The sequence below is a fragment of the Brachionichthys hirsutus genome, chromosome 18 (assembly GCF_040956055.1).
Source record: "Brachionichthys hirsutus isolate HB-005 chromosome 18, CSIRO-AGI_Bhir_v1, whole genome shotgun sequence".
In the NCBI taxonomy this organism is placed as follows: Eukaryota; Metazoa; Chordata; class Actinopteri; order Lophiiformes; family Brachionichthyidae; genus Brachionichthys; species Brachionichthys hirsutus.
Genome location: NC_090914.1, coordinates 3,582,118 through 3,599,491, shown reverse-complemented (window position 1 = coordinate 3,599,491; position 17,374 = coordinate 3,582,118). Strand labels below are relative to the sequence as shown.

The 17,374-nt window shown below is 45.7% G+C and overlaps 1 protein-coding gene across 1 annotated transcript; it reads right to left on the bottom strand.

Annotated features, from left to right (window-relative positions):
- Positions 1 to 1,895: 1,895 nt before the first annotated feature.
- On the bottom strand, positions 1,896 to 17,201 carry LOC137908024 (SR-related and CTD-associated factor 8-like). The gene is made up of 20 exons (XM_068752383.1): positions 17,172 to 17,201; positions 16,451 to 16,534; positions 9,161 to 9,205; positions 8,812 to 8,973; positions 8,412 to 8,568; positions 8,209 to 8,336; positions 7,870 to 8,046; positions 7,700 to 7,776; positions 7,485 to 7,605; positions 7,020 to 7,151; positions 6,744 to 6,853; positions 6,271 to 6,464; positions 6,077 to 6,177; positions 5,749 to 5,862; positions 5,431 to 5,587; positions 5,005 to 5,135; positions 4,310 to 4,445; positions 4,190 to 4,228; positions 3,874 to 4,095; positions 1,896 to 3,748 (listed from the first exon to the last, which is right to left on the bottom strand). The coding sequence occupies exons 1-20, from the start codon at positions 17,199 to 17,201 to the stop codon at positions 1,896 to 1,898; spliced, it is 4,170 nt and encodes a 1,389-aa protein (XP_068608484.1).
- Between the last annotated feature and the right edge of the window lie 173 nt (positions 17,202 to 17,374).

Sequence of the window (17,374 nt, the reverse complement as noted above, 5' to 3'; positions counted from 1 at the left end):
GCAGCATCTTTACCCCACTTCCTGTGCATCTACCTCATTTGTTTACTTCCTCCATAGCCTTTTGTTCTGTTGACATGTGCCAGATGGCTGCTTTTTTTTTTTTTTTTTTGCCACTTGTGAGAACTCCCTCTGTGTTGATTCTGCTGTCGTAAGAGGGAAACTGGTCCATATCTTTGTTACCGATCACCTTTATTGCCTGTATCAATGACAGTTACAGGGAGTTACACGTTCATTCGTATGTTCCTCCATAAGACAGGCGAAGGAAGAGTCAGCAATCAGGTGCAAGCGGATACAGATCAGACGGGGGATGATAAACCAAATGCATGTTTTTTTTGTAATATTATTTACACGATTACATTTGAACTGGATGAAGCTCCTAATGTGCCTGATTACAGGACATACATTGTCTGTGTTTTAAACATTGTGTGTGTGTGTGTGTGTGTGTGAACGGAATTGTTCTGATGAGCCAGGATCCATGACAATAAGAGGGGTTAAAAATCAGATGCACCTTCAACTTTTATTCAACATCACAACTCCTGTAGTAGACATTTGGTCTGACAAGAGTGGCAGACTGTGTGGATCTCTAGTAAGTTTTGTTTCAGGAAAAGCACTACAAGTATGAAATGAAACAAGAGAGACAGGAAGGTTAAAACAAGGCCACAGGCCTGCATGCACAGAACGATGGCGTACATAGACTTGTTCTCTAGGCGAGTGCTGTACAAACTACCCCCCCCAGCTACCATTCAAGCGGCAGGCCCGTCAAATTCTGTGCAGGTAGAAGTAACGTTCAGAGCTGTCTGACACTCCAGCTGCACGCGCGCATCACGCGATAGCGTTTGTGTAGCATCGTCAAGGACTAATCCGTTCAGAAAAGGCACAATCGCATCCTCAACCGTCATCCCAGCAATAGAAACATACAGGCTTGGAAGCCATTGGAACCTAAAACTACAAGTCCCACGGTTGCATCCAACAAAGTGCTCTGTGGATGGATGGTCTCAGCAGCAACTTGAGTTGCGAGAACATCAAATCGACTGGGGGGGGGGGGGGGGGCGCACAACGTGCACGAGTCTGTAAAGCGGGGCCTTAGTTTCCACAGATCCTGGGTCAGAAAACAGTCCTAAATGCATGTGTTTTAAACAGACAAAGCATGTTTATTTCAAACTAAAAACAATATGTACCCAAACATCAGAACACCCATCGGTTCCTTTTTCTCTCCCCCCCCCCCCCCCAGTATGAATTTGTCCGTTTATGTTCACTGTAGAATTAGAAACAATTACAGACATTTATTTGGGGGATACAACATTTTCATTTTCTTTTTTTAAATCTTCCGTTTGTTGCCCAATTACAAGCAGCTTGAACTGGTCTCAGAGTCTATCTCTTCTGCTTAGAAACAGCAAAGCATCGTGAGATGCCGCAAAAAAGTCAACTTTGCAGCAGCAATTTCAAAAAGAAGACAAATGGGGCGAGCAACTGCGGTTTAATTATCGTGTGGAACTCCATTTAATCCAACAAGCCAGGGAGTTCTTACTCTCTTCCATAGGAAGGCCAAAGCGCACCCCCCCCCCCCCAATATACAATTAAAACATTTTTTGGTAGGCAATTCAATAAAACCTTAAAAGAGTTAAAATGGGAGGGGTTGCCGTTAAAACTTTAAAAAAAAGGGTTGAAAGAAAACACAAGAACAAGTTACGTCTACCAATAATAACAGCTAAATGAGCCTTCTATTTAAGTACATCGGTAGCTGCGAGAGATAAAAATAATGTGTTATTGTTATTAGACAACAACTAAAGTGAGTCAGTATTCGCCGTGTCCCCGTGTGGTGGAGGTTTTGCCAACGTGAGTACAGAGAATAAGAGACAACTTTACAAAATGATCTTTTACCTACTGAGTGATGATTATGTCCCCTCAGTGTCTGTGACAGTGTCTACCACTGTCTGACCCGCAGCGTCCTCCTCGGGTTCGCTCTGTTCACTGTCTACGTCCTCGGCAGAGACGAGCTGCAGCTGCTCCGGTTCATTTTCCGGGCTCGCCGAATCGGAGGCGAGTTCTCGGGTGGATTCGGGGGAGGGTTCTGGAGAGGCCTCGGGCGTGGGATCAGCAACGGCGCTATTGTCTATCCCAGATCCGTTGACCCACCGGGGTCGGAGCGGCAAGAAGGCATCTGGTGACTCCTCCTTCTCCGGGCTTCCCTGCTCCTCCGGAGAGCGAGTCGTCTCTTCGGGAGGGCTGGCGGCTTCTGTGAAGTTCACGGTTCTGTCCTGGGAGGACGCCGTCGGCGGCGAGGCCTGGTTTGGGATTTTGCTGTCTGGAAAAGCAGAAGCTTCGGATGGGGACTCGGATGACATGTCTGACTGGAGAGGGGTCTCGGGCCGTGGCGACAAATCCGGCTCAGTGGGCGATTCAGTGAGCGGGGTCTCGCCCTTTCCCTCGGGTGATCGGACTGAGGGCGGCGACTGCGTTTGAAGTGTCTCGGATGCACCTGGTGAGTCTAAATGGGGCTCGGGGGCATCCGCTTCACTCCGCGTTGGGGTCGGAGACTTCTTTTGGACCTGGGCCATCGGCTGACTGAAGACAGAGGGCTTGCTCTGAGTTTGAGGCAGCAGGGGGGACTGGAATCGTGGCTGCAGCTGAGGGTTCAGTTTGAGCGGCAAAAGCAGTTTGCCCGGGTTCAGGGTCAGGTTGGGGTTAAGAGGCGGAGTCGGGAGCAGAGGTGTAGGGAGAGGGAGGAGAGGTGTCCAGCCCCCACGCTCACGCTCCCTATCGCAGTCTCTGTCTTTGTCGCGGTCTCGTTCACGCTCGTGTTCTCTGGTGCGGTTCTGGCCTCGCTCCCTTTCCCGGCTGTGGCGGTTGCCGTTCATGTCCCTCCTGAACTCAAAGTCTCGTTCATCTCTGTCTCTTTGCCTGTCCCACGGGCGTCGACGCTCATCGAGGTCCTGGTGCAGTTCGCTGTCAAAAGAAGCTGCAGCCGTGCCGCTACGGTTCCAGACCGGTGGCCCCCCGACAGTTCCAGAATTGCCCGAGGTGCCGACCGCTCCTCTTGTTGTCCCAGAACGGTTGTCGAAGCGGCTCGCGAAGTTCTGCCCAGGTGCGGGCCGCTCGTCCTGAAAGCCTTTCGGGACCGCTGGAGTTTGTAGACCGCCCCGCACGCCATCCCGCTCATCAAAGTCCCCTCTGATCTGGTTCCAGCGGTTATCAGGGGTGAAGCCAGCAAGAGCCTGCAGGCGACCCGCTAAGCTAGTTCGGGCTGGCTGTGTCCCCGGGGTCTGGAGCAAGGGAGGCCTTCCTCCTCCACCTCCTCCACCTCCTAGGGACTCCCTGTGCTCTGGTGGGGGAGTTCTCAGCAGGCCTGTGCTCTGCTTTTCCATTGGAGGGAAGCGGTAGTCCTGATCTTTCCCTTCATCGGCCCCGGAAGACGAGTCGTCTTTTGTCTTGGACACATTTTCATTAGTCAGGGTTGGAGCCCTGATGAAGGGGTCCAGATGAGAGAAAGGAGCCCTGGCACGGGCCTGGGCCTGGGCTTGGAGTGTACTGTCGAGGAGACTAGGACCTTGCTGGGTGGGGCCTTGCTGCATGAGGAGTGGGAAGCGGCTGGCAAGCCCAGGTTGCAGGAGACTTGGTCGTACATCCAGCGGCAGAAGTCCAGACATTCTCTGGCCAGCCAGACCCGCCGGATGCAGCGGGTGTGCGAGGGAAGACGGAGGATGCATGCCAAGGAGACCCATTCCACTACGGACTGCGTTCTGCATGCCTGGGGGGGGGGGTCAAAACACAGGGACAAAAATAAGTGTCAAACTACTTTGAGAAATGTGAAGATTCTCAAGAGAATGGAACATGATTGAAACGTCGTGCGTGAACTCATCGGCCATGCTTCACCTTGCAGAGTAAGCTCTGCAGCGGCATCCATGCCCTCAGCGGACTGCGCTGGCTTCTCATTGGTGGCTTGCTGAGTCTGGACCCCCACCGGGCTGAATATACCAGTTCCGGGAATAGCGGCGGCCATGAAGCTACCAGGGATAACGCTGGTTGGAGGAATCATGGCGCCGAACGGTGATTCCTTGATAGCTTGGCTGGTCGCCACCGGCGTTTGCAACAGCGCTGCAGGCAGATCAAAGGAGAGCGCGATTCAGTCTCTGAAGACACACTTCCAATAATCACCTTAAGGACGTCTTAGTTGAGGACAGACACTCACAAGTCGTTGCTGGAACCATGCCTGCCGCCTGCAGAAAACCTGCACAGCAGAAAACAACTTCACGTAAGCGCGTACATTTTCTCTACATCCGTTCCTGACGAGATGATTTGCATCGTTTACCTGGTGGAGGCTGCGAGGCATTGAAGCCCGCCCTGATGAAAGGCGGCGGTCCGTAACCTGGCGGAGGGATGCCCATGGTGACGGGGAAGGTTGGCGGCACCAAGCCTACACTGGGAACCGCCTGAGCCACTGGTAACTAAGCAAAAGATAAATGAGTGAATACATAAAACAGCATATTGAATCCAGTCACGAAACTTGTTAACTTTATACGAGCAAGGAGAATTCAGCATCGCCAGTTCTTTACGTCCCTGGAGCAAGCCGATGAGGATCACCAGGACTTACTTTACCACACTTCGCTGGCTAAGTGTGGGCAAAGTGTTTCAATGAGCACGGGAGCTCAAAGGGGAGATTTCAGAGAATTTCACGTGAATCTTTTTGCTCATTTTCTCACAATAGCTATGCAGAAAGAGGCCAAACCGAGACACAAAGGAATACAGCAAATCACTCGACGACCTGCATGGAGAATTCAGCCATTGGTTCTCTTATTTTGAAAAAGGAAATGGGACAAGTCACTTCAGCCGGTGTCCTGTCCCGTGTCACAAAGCCCTGGGAGGGGGCTGCATTTGGAACCGATTGATCTTCATTCTGACTCCATCGCCAAGGAGAAGTTCCAACTCTCAAACCAAATGATTTGTACGCTTCATTCATTTTACTCAGGAACCGAGGAAATAAGCACGCTGCAACCTCTACAGTACCTGAACTGGCATCATGGTGACCTGCTGGTTGAAGGTTTCTGTCTGGGTGTTCGATGCCATCGTAGTTTCGACGCTCACAGGCTGACTTGAAAGTTCCTTGGCTTGCTCGGCATTCTTGGCTGTTTCCCACTCTATAAGGAACAAACAAATAAAAAAATATGAAAGGGTTAGAAAATCAGCCAAATGATTTGGAAGCTAAGCTGAGTTCTACAAACTCAATGTTCGTCTTGTTTTCTGAATCAAAATTGTGACTCTAGAAGGATTTTGGGGCATTAAAACTATGAAACAGAATCAAGTAACTGAGGAAATGGACAACAAAACAAATAATCGAATGAAATTCCAAGATGTGTTTGGATATCTGTTTTCCATTTGTTAAGTGTTTATTTGTGAAAGCAGAACTTAGTAAGGAGGTTTGTTTATTTTCACCATCATTAACAGTCTCCTGGTCAATGATTCCTCCTTCAGCAAAGTCATCCAGGTCATCAAGCTTCACCTTCTCCCAAGGTATGTACGTAACGCCGAGGTCCACGTCCCAAAATTGCTTGTACTCCTGCTTTACCCCTTTGTTCAGAGCCCATGCAATCTGGATCGGGTACGCACACGAAAGAGAAAAAAAAAGAAGAAGCAGTTTTCAAAGTCAATTCCTGGATAAGTCTAAATGGACGTCACTGCAAAACTCCACCGGTAGAAACCTCAAGCAAGAAGGAGAACACAGTCCAATCACGTCACGCAGGTAACATCTACCTTGATGATTTTGGAGCCAATCTTAAAGGAGCCGGTGCTGAGCTTCTGGCGGGCACGATATGCATCCTGTCTATGGACCATACAGATGTAGGCACAGCCTCTGGGTGGGATCATCTGAAAACACACACATACTTCATTATACAGGGAATTAGAGGGCTAAACAAAAAAAAAGACCACAGATGTTTGATTAATGAGAAAAAGCACATGAGAAACATGAGATTATGACTTCAGCCTAGAAGAATTATTATTATTTTTTTTAAGGAGGAGGGTGATCTCGCATTGCTAATATGTTGTGAGTGACTTCTCGGGGTCGGGAGGTTTCGCTTACATTGATCGACTCGATCTGGCCAAACTCTTCAAACAGGTTGGTGAGGTCTTGCTGAGTGGCTTTCTTATCGACCTGGCCAACCCACAGCGTTGTGCTGCACACTAGATACGGATGAGGGGGAAAACAAATATCGATCATCGGGTAGGGGGGAGCTGACGGCAAACGATGGAAATGTTGTGAAAAGAACAATTTACCACTGAGAGTCTTGGATCGTATGGGAGGCAATCCTTTCTTCTGTCGCTCCTTTTCCCGTTCTCGGGCGCGTCTTTCACTCGAGTACGAACGGGAAGACTTCCTCTTGCGGTCTCTGGAGCGAGAGCGTGACCTCTTGCGGTGTTTACGCTTCCGGGAGCCTGAGCGTGACCTGGACCTTCTCCTCTTGGGCGACCTATAGAGAGAAAAGATTCTTTATGTTGCATTTTAAAAAACGTTCTCTAAAGAAAGAACTTAATAAATACTGTCCCAAGTATAGTGATCAAGACAAAGACAAGGTAAGCAGTAATGGAAAGGTCAGAATGCTTTGTCTCCTGGCCAGATTCACTTCCCTTCAGCGACCTTGTATCAGCACTTTTCTGAGAAGGTTAAAATGAAATTACTTATAAACAGACTTAATAGTGATATTTGAACACAGTAACAAAAGAGAGCTGCGTAAATAAGTGTGACCTGCCTGGATCGTGACCTGGATCGTGACCTGGACTGCGCACTTGCAACCTTCTTTTCCTCTGCCTCAAAGATCTCCTCCTCCATACCATCAGGACCCTCGTCAAGATCCATGTCCTTAAAACAAACAAGCAAACAAGTGATTACAAAGACCATCAGGATAATGAGCAGAGCAAGGCATTCATATTATTTTAAGCACCCTTTGTTGGTCTCGATTTACCCGAGCTATCAAACACGACCAGATATGACTGAACAGTGATTTACAGGTTTTGCCTGGGTATACCTGCTGCTGGGTGTCTATGGAGTCGTCCAGTTTGCTCTCGGCTTCGGGAAGCTGGGCCTGGCTGTTGCTCTGAGCAGCCGCCACCGAGTTCTCTTGGCCAAAGATTGAGTCCTGACCTTCTATGCTCATAGCCTGAAAAAGTCAACAGGACCATGTATGCTTGACAGCTGTTGGGGGGTGAGGGTGTATCGTCTGTCGTCCCTCTGGGTGATTACAAATGTTACTTAACATTCAGGTAAATGGAGCTATTTCCTTCATCTACTCCGACAGCAGAGCATTAGTGTATTTGCACAGCAGCTTAAAGCTTGTTATGGATCCTGGGTGGCTAATACCGAGCAACGACCAAGAAACAAATATTGATCTGTTGAATGCACGCAAGCTAAGTAAAGTCCTGAGAAAACATTGTTTGGGAAACAGTAATCCGAGGGTGTACTGCAACGTGTGTGTGTGTGTGTTTGTAACTACCTTCTGTTGGTGCTGCTGGTGCTCTAAAAGCTGCTTCTGAAACTGCTCCAGGTTCTGTTGCTGAAGCTGCTCAGCAAGCTGATGGAAGAGGGAGCTGTTCATGGGCTCCGACACCATGGGCCTAAAAATCATCGCTCGATTAGGTCAGCGGTTGACTCGGAAAAAAGGTGCCAAGAGGTCATTTACTGCCTAATCACAAAACACACTGAACTCACAGTTGAGATGACGTGTCCTTTTTAGAATCCTCACTGCGTTCAGAATCGTTTCCAAAATCGAAAGGGCCAAGAAGTTTCTACACAAACAAACACACAGTAAAAATGATACAAGGACTCTTCAAACGAAGACCAGGCAGAAAGAACTTCCAGGAGCAGATTGTAGTTTTAACCTTATTGAAAGAGGAGACCCTCTGCTCCAGGGGGTTGAGGCTGTTGGCAGTAGCAGCGGCTGTGAGCTGAGCTGTCAGAGCTTGTAACTGCACCACCAGGCCGGCATCCAAGGCCTGCAGCAGGGACGGCTGGGGCTTCTGCTGCTGCATCTGTAGACTCTGCACCAGCTGCTGCAGCTGCAACAGGTGGTAAAAGGGAATTTAGAAGTGCAGCATTTAACACAAGGACCTACAACAAAACAAACACTACTTTAGAGACTGCCGTTCTCATGGACAACGACTCGTAGAGAATTTTTTATTTTCACTTTCATGGATTGGAGCTGTTGGGTGCAAACTAACCTGTTGTCCCTGAGGACTCTGCAGGATCTGTGCCACTGCAGCCACAGTGTCTGTGTTCGTAATCTGGGATGCCCAATCAGGCAGACCCGGCACAATGTTAGCCGGGGTAGCCGGAGTAGCTGGCGTGCCTGGGCACAGAGAGACAGAGGCGTTGGTACGCGCGTATGGGTGTACAGCTAGCGCTCGAGTGAAGTCTGACTGACCAGGTGTCGTATTATTGACTGCAGCAGCGCTACTAGGCATGACCGGAGTGACGCTGGGAGGGGGAATCCCTGCCGCCATGTCCAATAGAGGCTGGATGATGTCACTCTTGAAGACTGCATTCTTTTGCCACAAGTTCAGGACTCGCACTATCTTACTCTGCAATGACAGCAACAACAACGTTTCGGACCAAGTGCAGCCTAAAAAAACGCACTCTTTAAGAACTAAACGGCGGAAGTGATGTCAAAAAACCTGTCCGTTTAATACCGATAAAGACACTGTTGTCAAAGCCTGACCCCGTTCCTGAAAACAATCATTTGCATAACTTAACAAGATATGCTGGGGTACATGAACTTCAATGAAGCCGCGGATAAACACAACACCGATTAAGAGCCGTCTGACCTTATCGTCTGACGGGCAGCGGTAGAGGTACTGGAATGTTGCGATGATATTCTTGGAGAAACGTGGAGCGAAAACATCCTTCTCCGTGCCAAACTGGTGCCGTGACTGTCGCACAATCGAGTCGATGACGTACAGCCCTGGGACTTTGTATTCTGGTTTGCACTGTGGATGTGGAAACAAACGGCTGGTGTTATGTTTTAATTAAGAGTGAGATAATCTTAATCTTTTCTGCATTTACAGAACACATCAATTTACAGTCTTATACCTGCATTTATACAAACATATCAAGTTAGAAAGTGCCGCAGTAGTAAAATATTAAAGATTGCATTACTACTAACGTGAGGCTCACCCTCTGAATGAACTTCTCCACACTCTGGACAACGTGCTTGTAGTACTGGAAGAGAAGCGTTGGAAAGAAGAGACAGTCGGAGTGAATATCAGCAGGAGTTTAAGTACCGGTAGTGGCAATAAAGTAAACCAGCAGCACCTCTGGATTATTTCAGCCAGAGGAACAGAGAATACACCCCACTCCTTTCTGCTTTGTTGTAAAATCTGTCCGGTGACCTGCCAAGCCCTCTTAAGAACGCCAGCAGGACATTGAACAATCGAGAAATCACCATGACAACTGTAGAGTTGTCTCTTGGCAGCAAGAAAAGCTGTAACAATTACATTTCACAAAAAGGAGAGCTTGTTAGTCTTCTGCCCAGAGCTTTTAGCATCATCCCCCGTGTTCCTTAGCAGCCCTGACAGGACACTAAGCTTCCATTCATGAACGACTTGAATGTGGCGACGGTGGCGCAGGTGGTTGAGTGGGTCGTCCTGTGGTCGAGAGGTTGGCGGTTCGATTCCCGGCTCCGGCACATGCGTACACTGTTGTTGTGTCCTTGGGCAAGACACTTCGCCCACACTGCCTGTGTGAATGTAGTGACTTTGGGTGCCCAGAAAAGTGCTATATAAAATCAAGCGTTATTATAATGTTTCACAAATATTAAATTTGATATATGACAATGTTATTCCGTTTTAGCTTCTAGAATTTACAGATCATTGAAAGCAAGGAAGTCATGGAACTCTTTCGCTAATGGCTGCTCAGAATTTGAGTAGATCTATATTTCTGGCAAGTGCACTAAGTTTCATCGGGAGATTGACGCTCGCACAGTTTCATGATGTTTTCCACTGGGCTGCACACGGCGCCACCCAAAACCGTGATTCAACTAATGATAACAGGCTCATGCACACTGCTGGTTCCAGTGTGGACTTGGATCTGGATGTGCAGAGATTCAGCATCCATCTGTTCAGAATAATATACACTTAATACAGAATATTTAGTACTCACAGTCCAAGACGAGAAAGTTGTTTTAAATTAAAATAACGGATGTAATTTATTCCAAATGTATTGAAACAAGAGGACAAGAATACCTATGTAATAACCAGCCCTCATTTTGTCATTCAGTTGAGAGCTTGATTAGATTTAGTCCACACTTTTGCTGCACAGCGGCACACTCTTTAATAAGTGACACACCGATGCAAACATTTCCCAAGATCATCAATTTCAACAAGTTACAAAAAACTTTTGCCAGCACGCCTTGTTATGTAGGACTTGTTTCGAGTCATCGGCCAGTGCATCAGAACCTCTGGACCCTCTGCTCTCATTAGAGGACATAAGGTTTAAACATTAGCCTAGGATAGCTAGGTGAGCAGCAAGTTGTAGTAAATGCCCTGCATGGGCTGCTGCTATTCAACATCATGCTAACTAGCTGCTGGCCATCAGCACCTGCAAGTCCTCTGTTAGTAATTACAGCTCCAAAAGGTCCAGTAAGACAAGCTTGATTAAAGGTGAGGCTAAACATTTGTCATGTACACTCACATGTTGATAGTTAAAATGTCTTTACATTTTCAGATGACTCTGGGTTAAGAGCAAAGACGAAGTTAAATGTCAAAAGATAGAATTTACAAACGAAAGACAAACATGAATAATCCCCATCTACAATTCTAAAATTATCTAATCTGACTCGCGCGACGACAGCCTGACATCTGATCCTCATGGATGCTGGCACAGCAGCATCGATGCTGAAAACAACTCCAGGGAAGGTAAAGGTAAACAGTCACAACTACCAAGTCTTCTGAACACAAACTCAGCATCTACCAGTAGGTGGCGTCAAAGCACAGAGAGAGGCTGAGTGTTGAGGTTCTTCATTGGGACAGATTTTGGGTGACTGAAGTTTTAAAATCCTATTTGGAAGCAAAATATATTTATCACATCACTGGACAATAAAAAAAAACCTGTATTTTGTATAACAAATAATTAAAGAAGTAAAAAATTAGATGCTTCAGACTATTGGACAAATTTATTTTTGTACGCACCAATCTAATACCTTACTACTAATATTTTTTACTTTCCCAAGAATACTTTACTTTTGAGAATGCACCAGATTAGAGGCTCTTCTATTTTTCTAGCTATAAATAAATTAGTGCTGCAATGATTCATCGATTAGAAAAAAGCTTCGATTTCTATTTTATTGCCTCAAAGTCATTTAATTAGTGTTGCATATTAAAATCATATTAATCATAATCATATTAAAAAAGGAAGACAGGAAGGGACTTGGTTGTTTGCAACTGGACGTAAACCCAGCTAAACAGATCTATTCCACCAAACATTAATGCGTCTTGTGACACTTGACGTCACAATGATTATGAACATACAGAAGCGGTAATAATAATTATCTAATGGAAAAGCTCACAAATGTCCAGCGAAGCTGAACAAATCAATAACTGTCAATCACTCTTTTTACAGCGGCTGTACAAGCAGCACTGACTCAAAGTCCCTTCTCAAAAGAGCCTTTTTTTCTGTTCACGCTGAACAAGACGTCAAAGCAACGCTACTCCAGTGTGATTTTTAATACCGTGCCAGGCTTCCAAAAGCAAAAAGGGATAATATCACGGACTGGTGTGACAGCTAACATCTAACGTCTGGGGCAGTGGCGGGTAAAGAACCGATTCCCCGTCACATGACAGCAGATGTTGGCCTCCAATGACACAAGGAGCTCCCAGACGTGGGGATGCCTTCTTCTTCGAGTCAGATAACAACTGTTACGTCACGAGCTGATTTCTGGTTCGAGTCACGCACAACACAAACGATAAAACAAGTCATGCGCACGCTTTGATTTTTTTACAAATATATTTTCATGACGCCTTTCCAACCTGTGTTTACGCAGATGTTTGCACCAAGAAAACATCTGTCTTGCACAGTGTAAACAAACATCTGCCTAAACCGATTTAAGAATTGTCAGATTTGTTTATTTCATTCATGAATGACGATGACATGTCTGTCCCTGCAACAACAACAACAACAACAACCAGCAGTGCTGGGACGACCGGTCACACGCAACATGTGCATGAGTGAGAATAATAATGATGTAACACCTATGCAAATGAGAAATGCAGTTCGTCATCCATTTCAGTAAAGTCTTAACGACATTTTCAAGATGTGAATAATATGCCCTCAAGCCTCAATAACAGTTTAATAAAGAAAAATAAACACAAATAAGTCCCGTCGTGATTCAGGCAAGGGTGAAGCGGTGGAACATATTTTTCAGCAGAAAGCTCAGTTTGATTTTCAAATTATAATATTTTAAAGATTGAGAAGTATTCTAGCAATGCCAGTGGCATCATTAAAGCAGCAAATCATACAAGTGTGACTGTATTTAAAAAAAGCAATCACACACTGCTGTTCGCTACGATATCTAACCCCGTCAAGCAGGTGCCATGGCGGAAGAGGAGGCAACACCAGCTAGCAGGAGTGATGGTGCCATGAAATTCACCTTCAAGAACTTCAGACGGCGCAAGAGTTACTGGCAGCCCAAGGGAGTACCGGTACAGTGTTGAATTCGATGCGATACGGATACGGACGCAACATTAAGAACTAGAAAAGCACTCCGTGAGAAGAAGCTCATTCCCTCCTAATTAGATTTACACCGTCCACATGGTGATTTGGATCATAATCAAAAGGTTAGAAATCGTTCTTGGTGTCTTCATACGCCAACCATGAAAAGTAAAAGTGTTGATGTGTAATTTTTAACTGATTTTGGAAGCCGCAAATGGAGCAATCAACATTTAATGACGAATCAAAACGTGACGACGTAAACAGTCAAGCATGGCGGGCGCAGAGCAACAGACGGCTTCAGCGGCGCTGCCGTGTATTACATATCTTGCTTTGTCCAGCACCGGTACAAGAGACACGCAAAATGCGAAGTGTGTGGAGCTCGAATTGCTGACGGCAAGACCACAACCTCCAACTTTATTATTGATTATAGTAGTGATGCTGACGTAATAAGCTACTGTTAATCATCACAACGCTAAAGGTTTATTAAGATTAAAATCCATTACCGTACATTAAATAACGTAAGCACGGTGCCACTTAAGCTGCAACAAGCAATAGGACAACAAAATATTTAAATATTAAAAAAAAAGAAATGAGAGGGAGGTCGGAGGAAGGGGACAGATGTCGGGGTAGAATAACGTTTTTAAACATTTATTTTCCAAATAAAATTCATTAAAATTTTATTTTATTTGCTGTAGCATCTACCCTTAAGTCAAGAGTGGTTTAGAGTAGTTAACGTAGTCATCCTGTCCTTCTGATCATTTTATTATTGATGAGTATTTTTACATGGAAAATACTCAAACAATGTGGGGGCTGTTCAGAGTCGCCATCAGCTCTAACATGTGCTGTGGGAGGAACATCATACAAAATTCATGTTTCACAGAAACCTCGGTTTAGGTCAGATTTTGTTCTATTTAAAGTAAAAAAGGGGAAAAGAATATAAAACGGTGCAATACCGGTACGTTGTTGTTGGTTTTTTTACATTAAAGTATGTGTCCAAAGACATATTCTCCATCACTGGAGAACATGAGCAAATGTAACTGTTCCTAAAACAACAGCAACCCTGCGTCGCATCGCACAGGACGTTAGCACTTTGGACAGTCAGGACATGACGAGGACATTGTGAAATTACACGCACCTCTAAAAACAGCCACAACGGTACCGTGCGACGAACAAACTCCAACAGTGTCCTTAATTTTACCTTTGATAAAAAAATGATAAAACAAAACGGCACCAATGAAAGAAGATACGGCTACCGGAGCATACGATACTAAATTATTTTCTGTGTTTCTTGATCCTGTGCTTAGATGCAAGCCACTGAAGCAGTGAGTACCGAGTGAGAATGCGTTTTCCACAGCGTAGATCGCAGCTCCTCTGCGAACACGTTGACACACTATTTGTTTTTTCTTTTTTGAAAGAATCTTAAATTACTTGCAGTTTCAATTGTTTTGTTCTATTGTCAGTTCAGTTGATTGATTTTATTTTAAGCTACTGCAGGTTAAAAACAGTGAAGTTGCACACACGGTTCAAATCAGATTCTGAAGTGGATGCTAGCGTTAGCTAAAGTTAAGTAACAAAATGGTCTCAACCTTCAGATAAGGTATGATACGTCCATAAACTTGTGCCTGGTCATAAATCTGCAGTTTGTGGAAACCCGCAGGTCGAGCTGTGATGGTTTTGCCTTTTTCAGACCAGAATGCACATTCTAGATGCACTTCAGCGTGAAATCGAAACAGAAACGAGCGAGAAATGCAACAATGATGCAACTTCCAGCTCCCCAATCGAACCGAGTCCGCTTAGCCAGGCGTGAAAACGACCTTATTTACAACGAAGCTTTGATCACCTTGATGTGCTAGCGACACCATCAACAAGCAGCATCCATAATCAAGTGGAATTTATGTGCAATAAGGAAGAAGTTTGCTTTATATGAATATTTTCAGCAGACTGGCATGGAACTAGACTTGAGGAAACAGCCTGCACATAAAAACACTACGTTCACTCTGGATCAGTGTAGATTCTGTCACCTCATCAATCTCTCAGGATATTCTGAGTGGCAGCTACGGGCGGCGATCACACTCATTTATTACAATTACCGGTAGTATTTTTTAAAGGAGAGTTTGTCAGCACAGGCATGTCTCACACACACTCAGAGAAACATCCATCTCTAATTAGACCTTCCATTGAATCTGTAACACTAAAACGGATCAGCTGCTCAAACATTACAATACATCCACACCGTCTGCTGAAGAAATCAAAGCTGCTCTGTCAAAATAATCCATGAAAGAGACTTTAAGAATGAACCGACTCACAACGACTCTGTTAGAGCAGCGTTGACGTTTCACGCTAGGAGATGCTGCACAAATGTGTACTTGTGAAGAATCCGCCTAAATAATTCATCTATACCCCCCCCCCCCCCCCAGCATTTGTCATGTAAGATCAGTCGTGTATATATATGTGATGTCTATTATGCTGAATTACTGATGAGTGTTTGATGTTAATGCAGCAGATCCGGCCCACAGGTCAACAAGGGCAACTAGAGAATCTGCATTTCTTGCAGGTCCAGGATGGAAACTACCTTCACCAACTTATGAAAGCACAAACTCCATTAAGCATTCCCGACTCCGCTACCGGGAAAAGGTGCTCCGACAACAACAAAGATACCGTCATCAGACAAGTCCAAAGAGAAGGTCAAATAGATTGCACCTTCACCTTCCGCAACAATTAAAAAGCCATCATCCCCGACCCGGCTGACGGCCAGAGGGGGGGCTTTTCAGGCAAAAACAGTGGCGACAGCAACTGCCCCGCTCCTCTGAGTGTGTGACAGCAATGCTTTGAGTCTTCTTCCGTCTATCTGGTGAAACAACCCATACTCCTACCTAAGCTGGTTAGGGATTCTCTTATCTTTGTAACTCTCTCCACCCCATCCTCCTGCTTCACTTTCAGTGCTTTGGGGGAGCTGGGAGAGCTGCTGAGGGAAGGGGAAACGGGTGTTATTCACAATAAACACAAGGCACAGCAACACCACAACAACAACAGAGTTCCGTTTGAAACAGGACGAGGAGACGCATCGGAGCTGGGGTCCCGAACGCGTGCTAAATACCTAAATCCTGTAAACCTGGAGCATCTCGGAGAAAATACTGTTTAAGGATTCATTTAATGTCTGTTGAAAGACATTTGGGACAAGGGGGGGGTAAAAAAACTGAACATACAAATGAAGGCAGAAGATTAAGAAGAGCAGAGATCCTTTGAGTTGGAACTCAATTAAATCGATTCACCATCCTTTTGATCATAGGTCACAAAGTATCACACTATTTTATTACTACTGTGTATTTACACAGCATTCTCGTTTTTTTTTGGAGGGGTGTACAACAGAGGCTTGCAGCTACCCACTTCATACTGAATTGTATTGCTGTATGACCTCACATCACACCCAGACTCAAAATGAGGCTTCGTCGGTGTTTGGGCAAATGCCTGGATTTTTTGGGGGGTTTCATAAACAATTATTTAATAAATTGGTATTTAGATTTTTAAATACGCATTTCTTTTAGATGGAGCATTTAAGGCTGAAACGGTCATCGTTCGGTGGCAACACAACGCCCTCCTTTGTTCCATCGTTACTCGTCTTTCTCAAGCGGAGTTTTAACCTTGTTGACAAAAGGCTTGATATGCCGTCATGCTCTCCTGTTGTTACGATTACACAACAACAGGAGAGAATTTCCTTTATTTTATTCCCCGTCTCTTCCTTCTACACTCCATACTTACTTTGATAGCCTTGATTCCAGACTTGGTGATCTGGGTCATCTTGGCCTTGGAGATGGGCGGCTTGTACTCTTTCAACGAGTCCAACTGAGAAATAAAATCAGACAACACAACATCTTTTTGTCACCAGGATGGGACAACAAAATAAGAATATGCAACAACAACATGAACCAGTAGGAGTCCAAAGCAACCCCCCCCCCCCCCCCCCCCCCCCCCCTAAAGATTTGTTCGCTGTTTACGACTACAAATGATCTGGGGACTATGAGAGGATGATTAGGAGGTGAAACTCTTTTATCATCATTATTATTATTTGTTTTACAGAATTACCTAACAGCTATTCAGTCAGGATTTTGTGAGAACCACGATCTGTCAACACAGAAGCGAGAGCGAAGTATTTTATTCGTGTTCTTGATGAATCAGAGAGCGCTAAGCTAACCAAGTCATCGCGCAAACACGGCGGTCCGGCTAACCTGTAGATAAGCAGCTAACGCTAGCGCCAGCCTGGGGGGGGAAACTAGCAACCAACATCACTTTGCACCTACAGCCTCGGAGGCTAACCTTTCCCGTACACCGAGTAACTTAGCGCCATCTGTTTTTGTTGTGCGGCCTTGTGCAACACTAGCGTTATCCTCAGCCTCTCCTTTTTTTTTTTTAGCTAGCGTTAGCAACCGTGAATTACAGAAACACTTCTACACGCCCGAGTTCAAAGGGAGTGAAGACAAACCTCGTTGTTAAAGGCTTTGACGGCCTCCATTGTGTTCTATTGGGCTCGTTCGGTGGGTCGGACTATTTACAGAGACCTCAGTAACGGGATGGACACACACGCATGCTCGACGTTCGGTGAGATGGAGGAGTCTGCCAATATGGCGCATAACCTCACTGGTGAAGCTGCAGCCTGACCAGCGCCTCCCACCGGTGTCTTCGGCG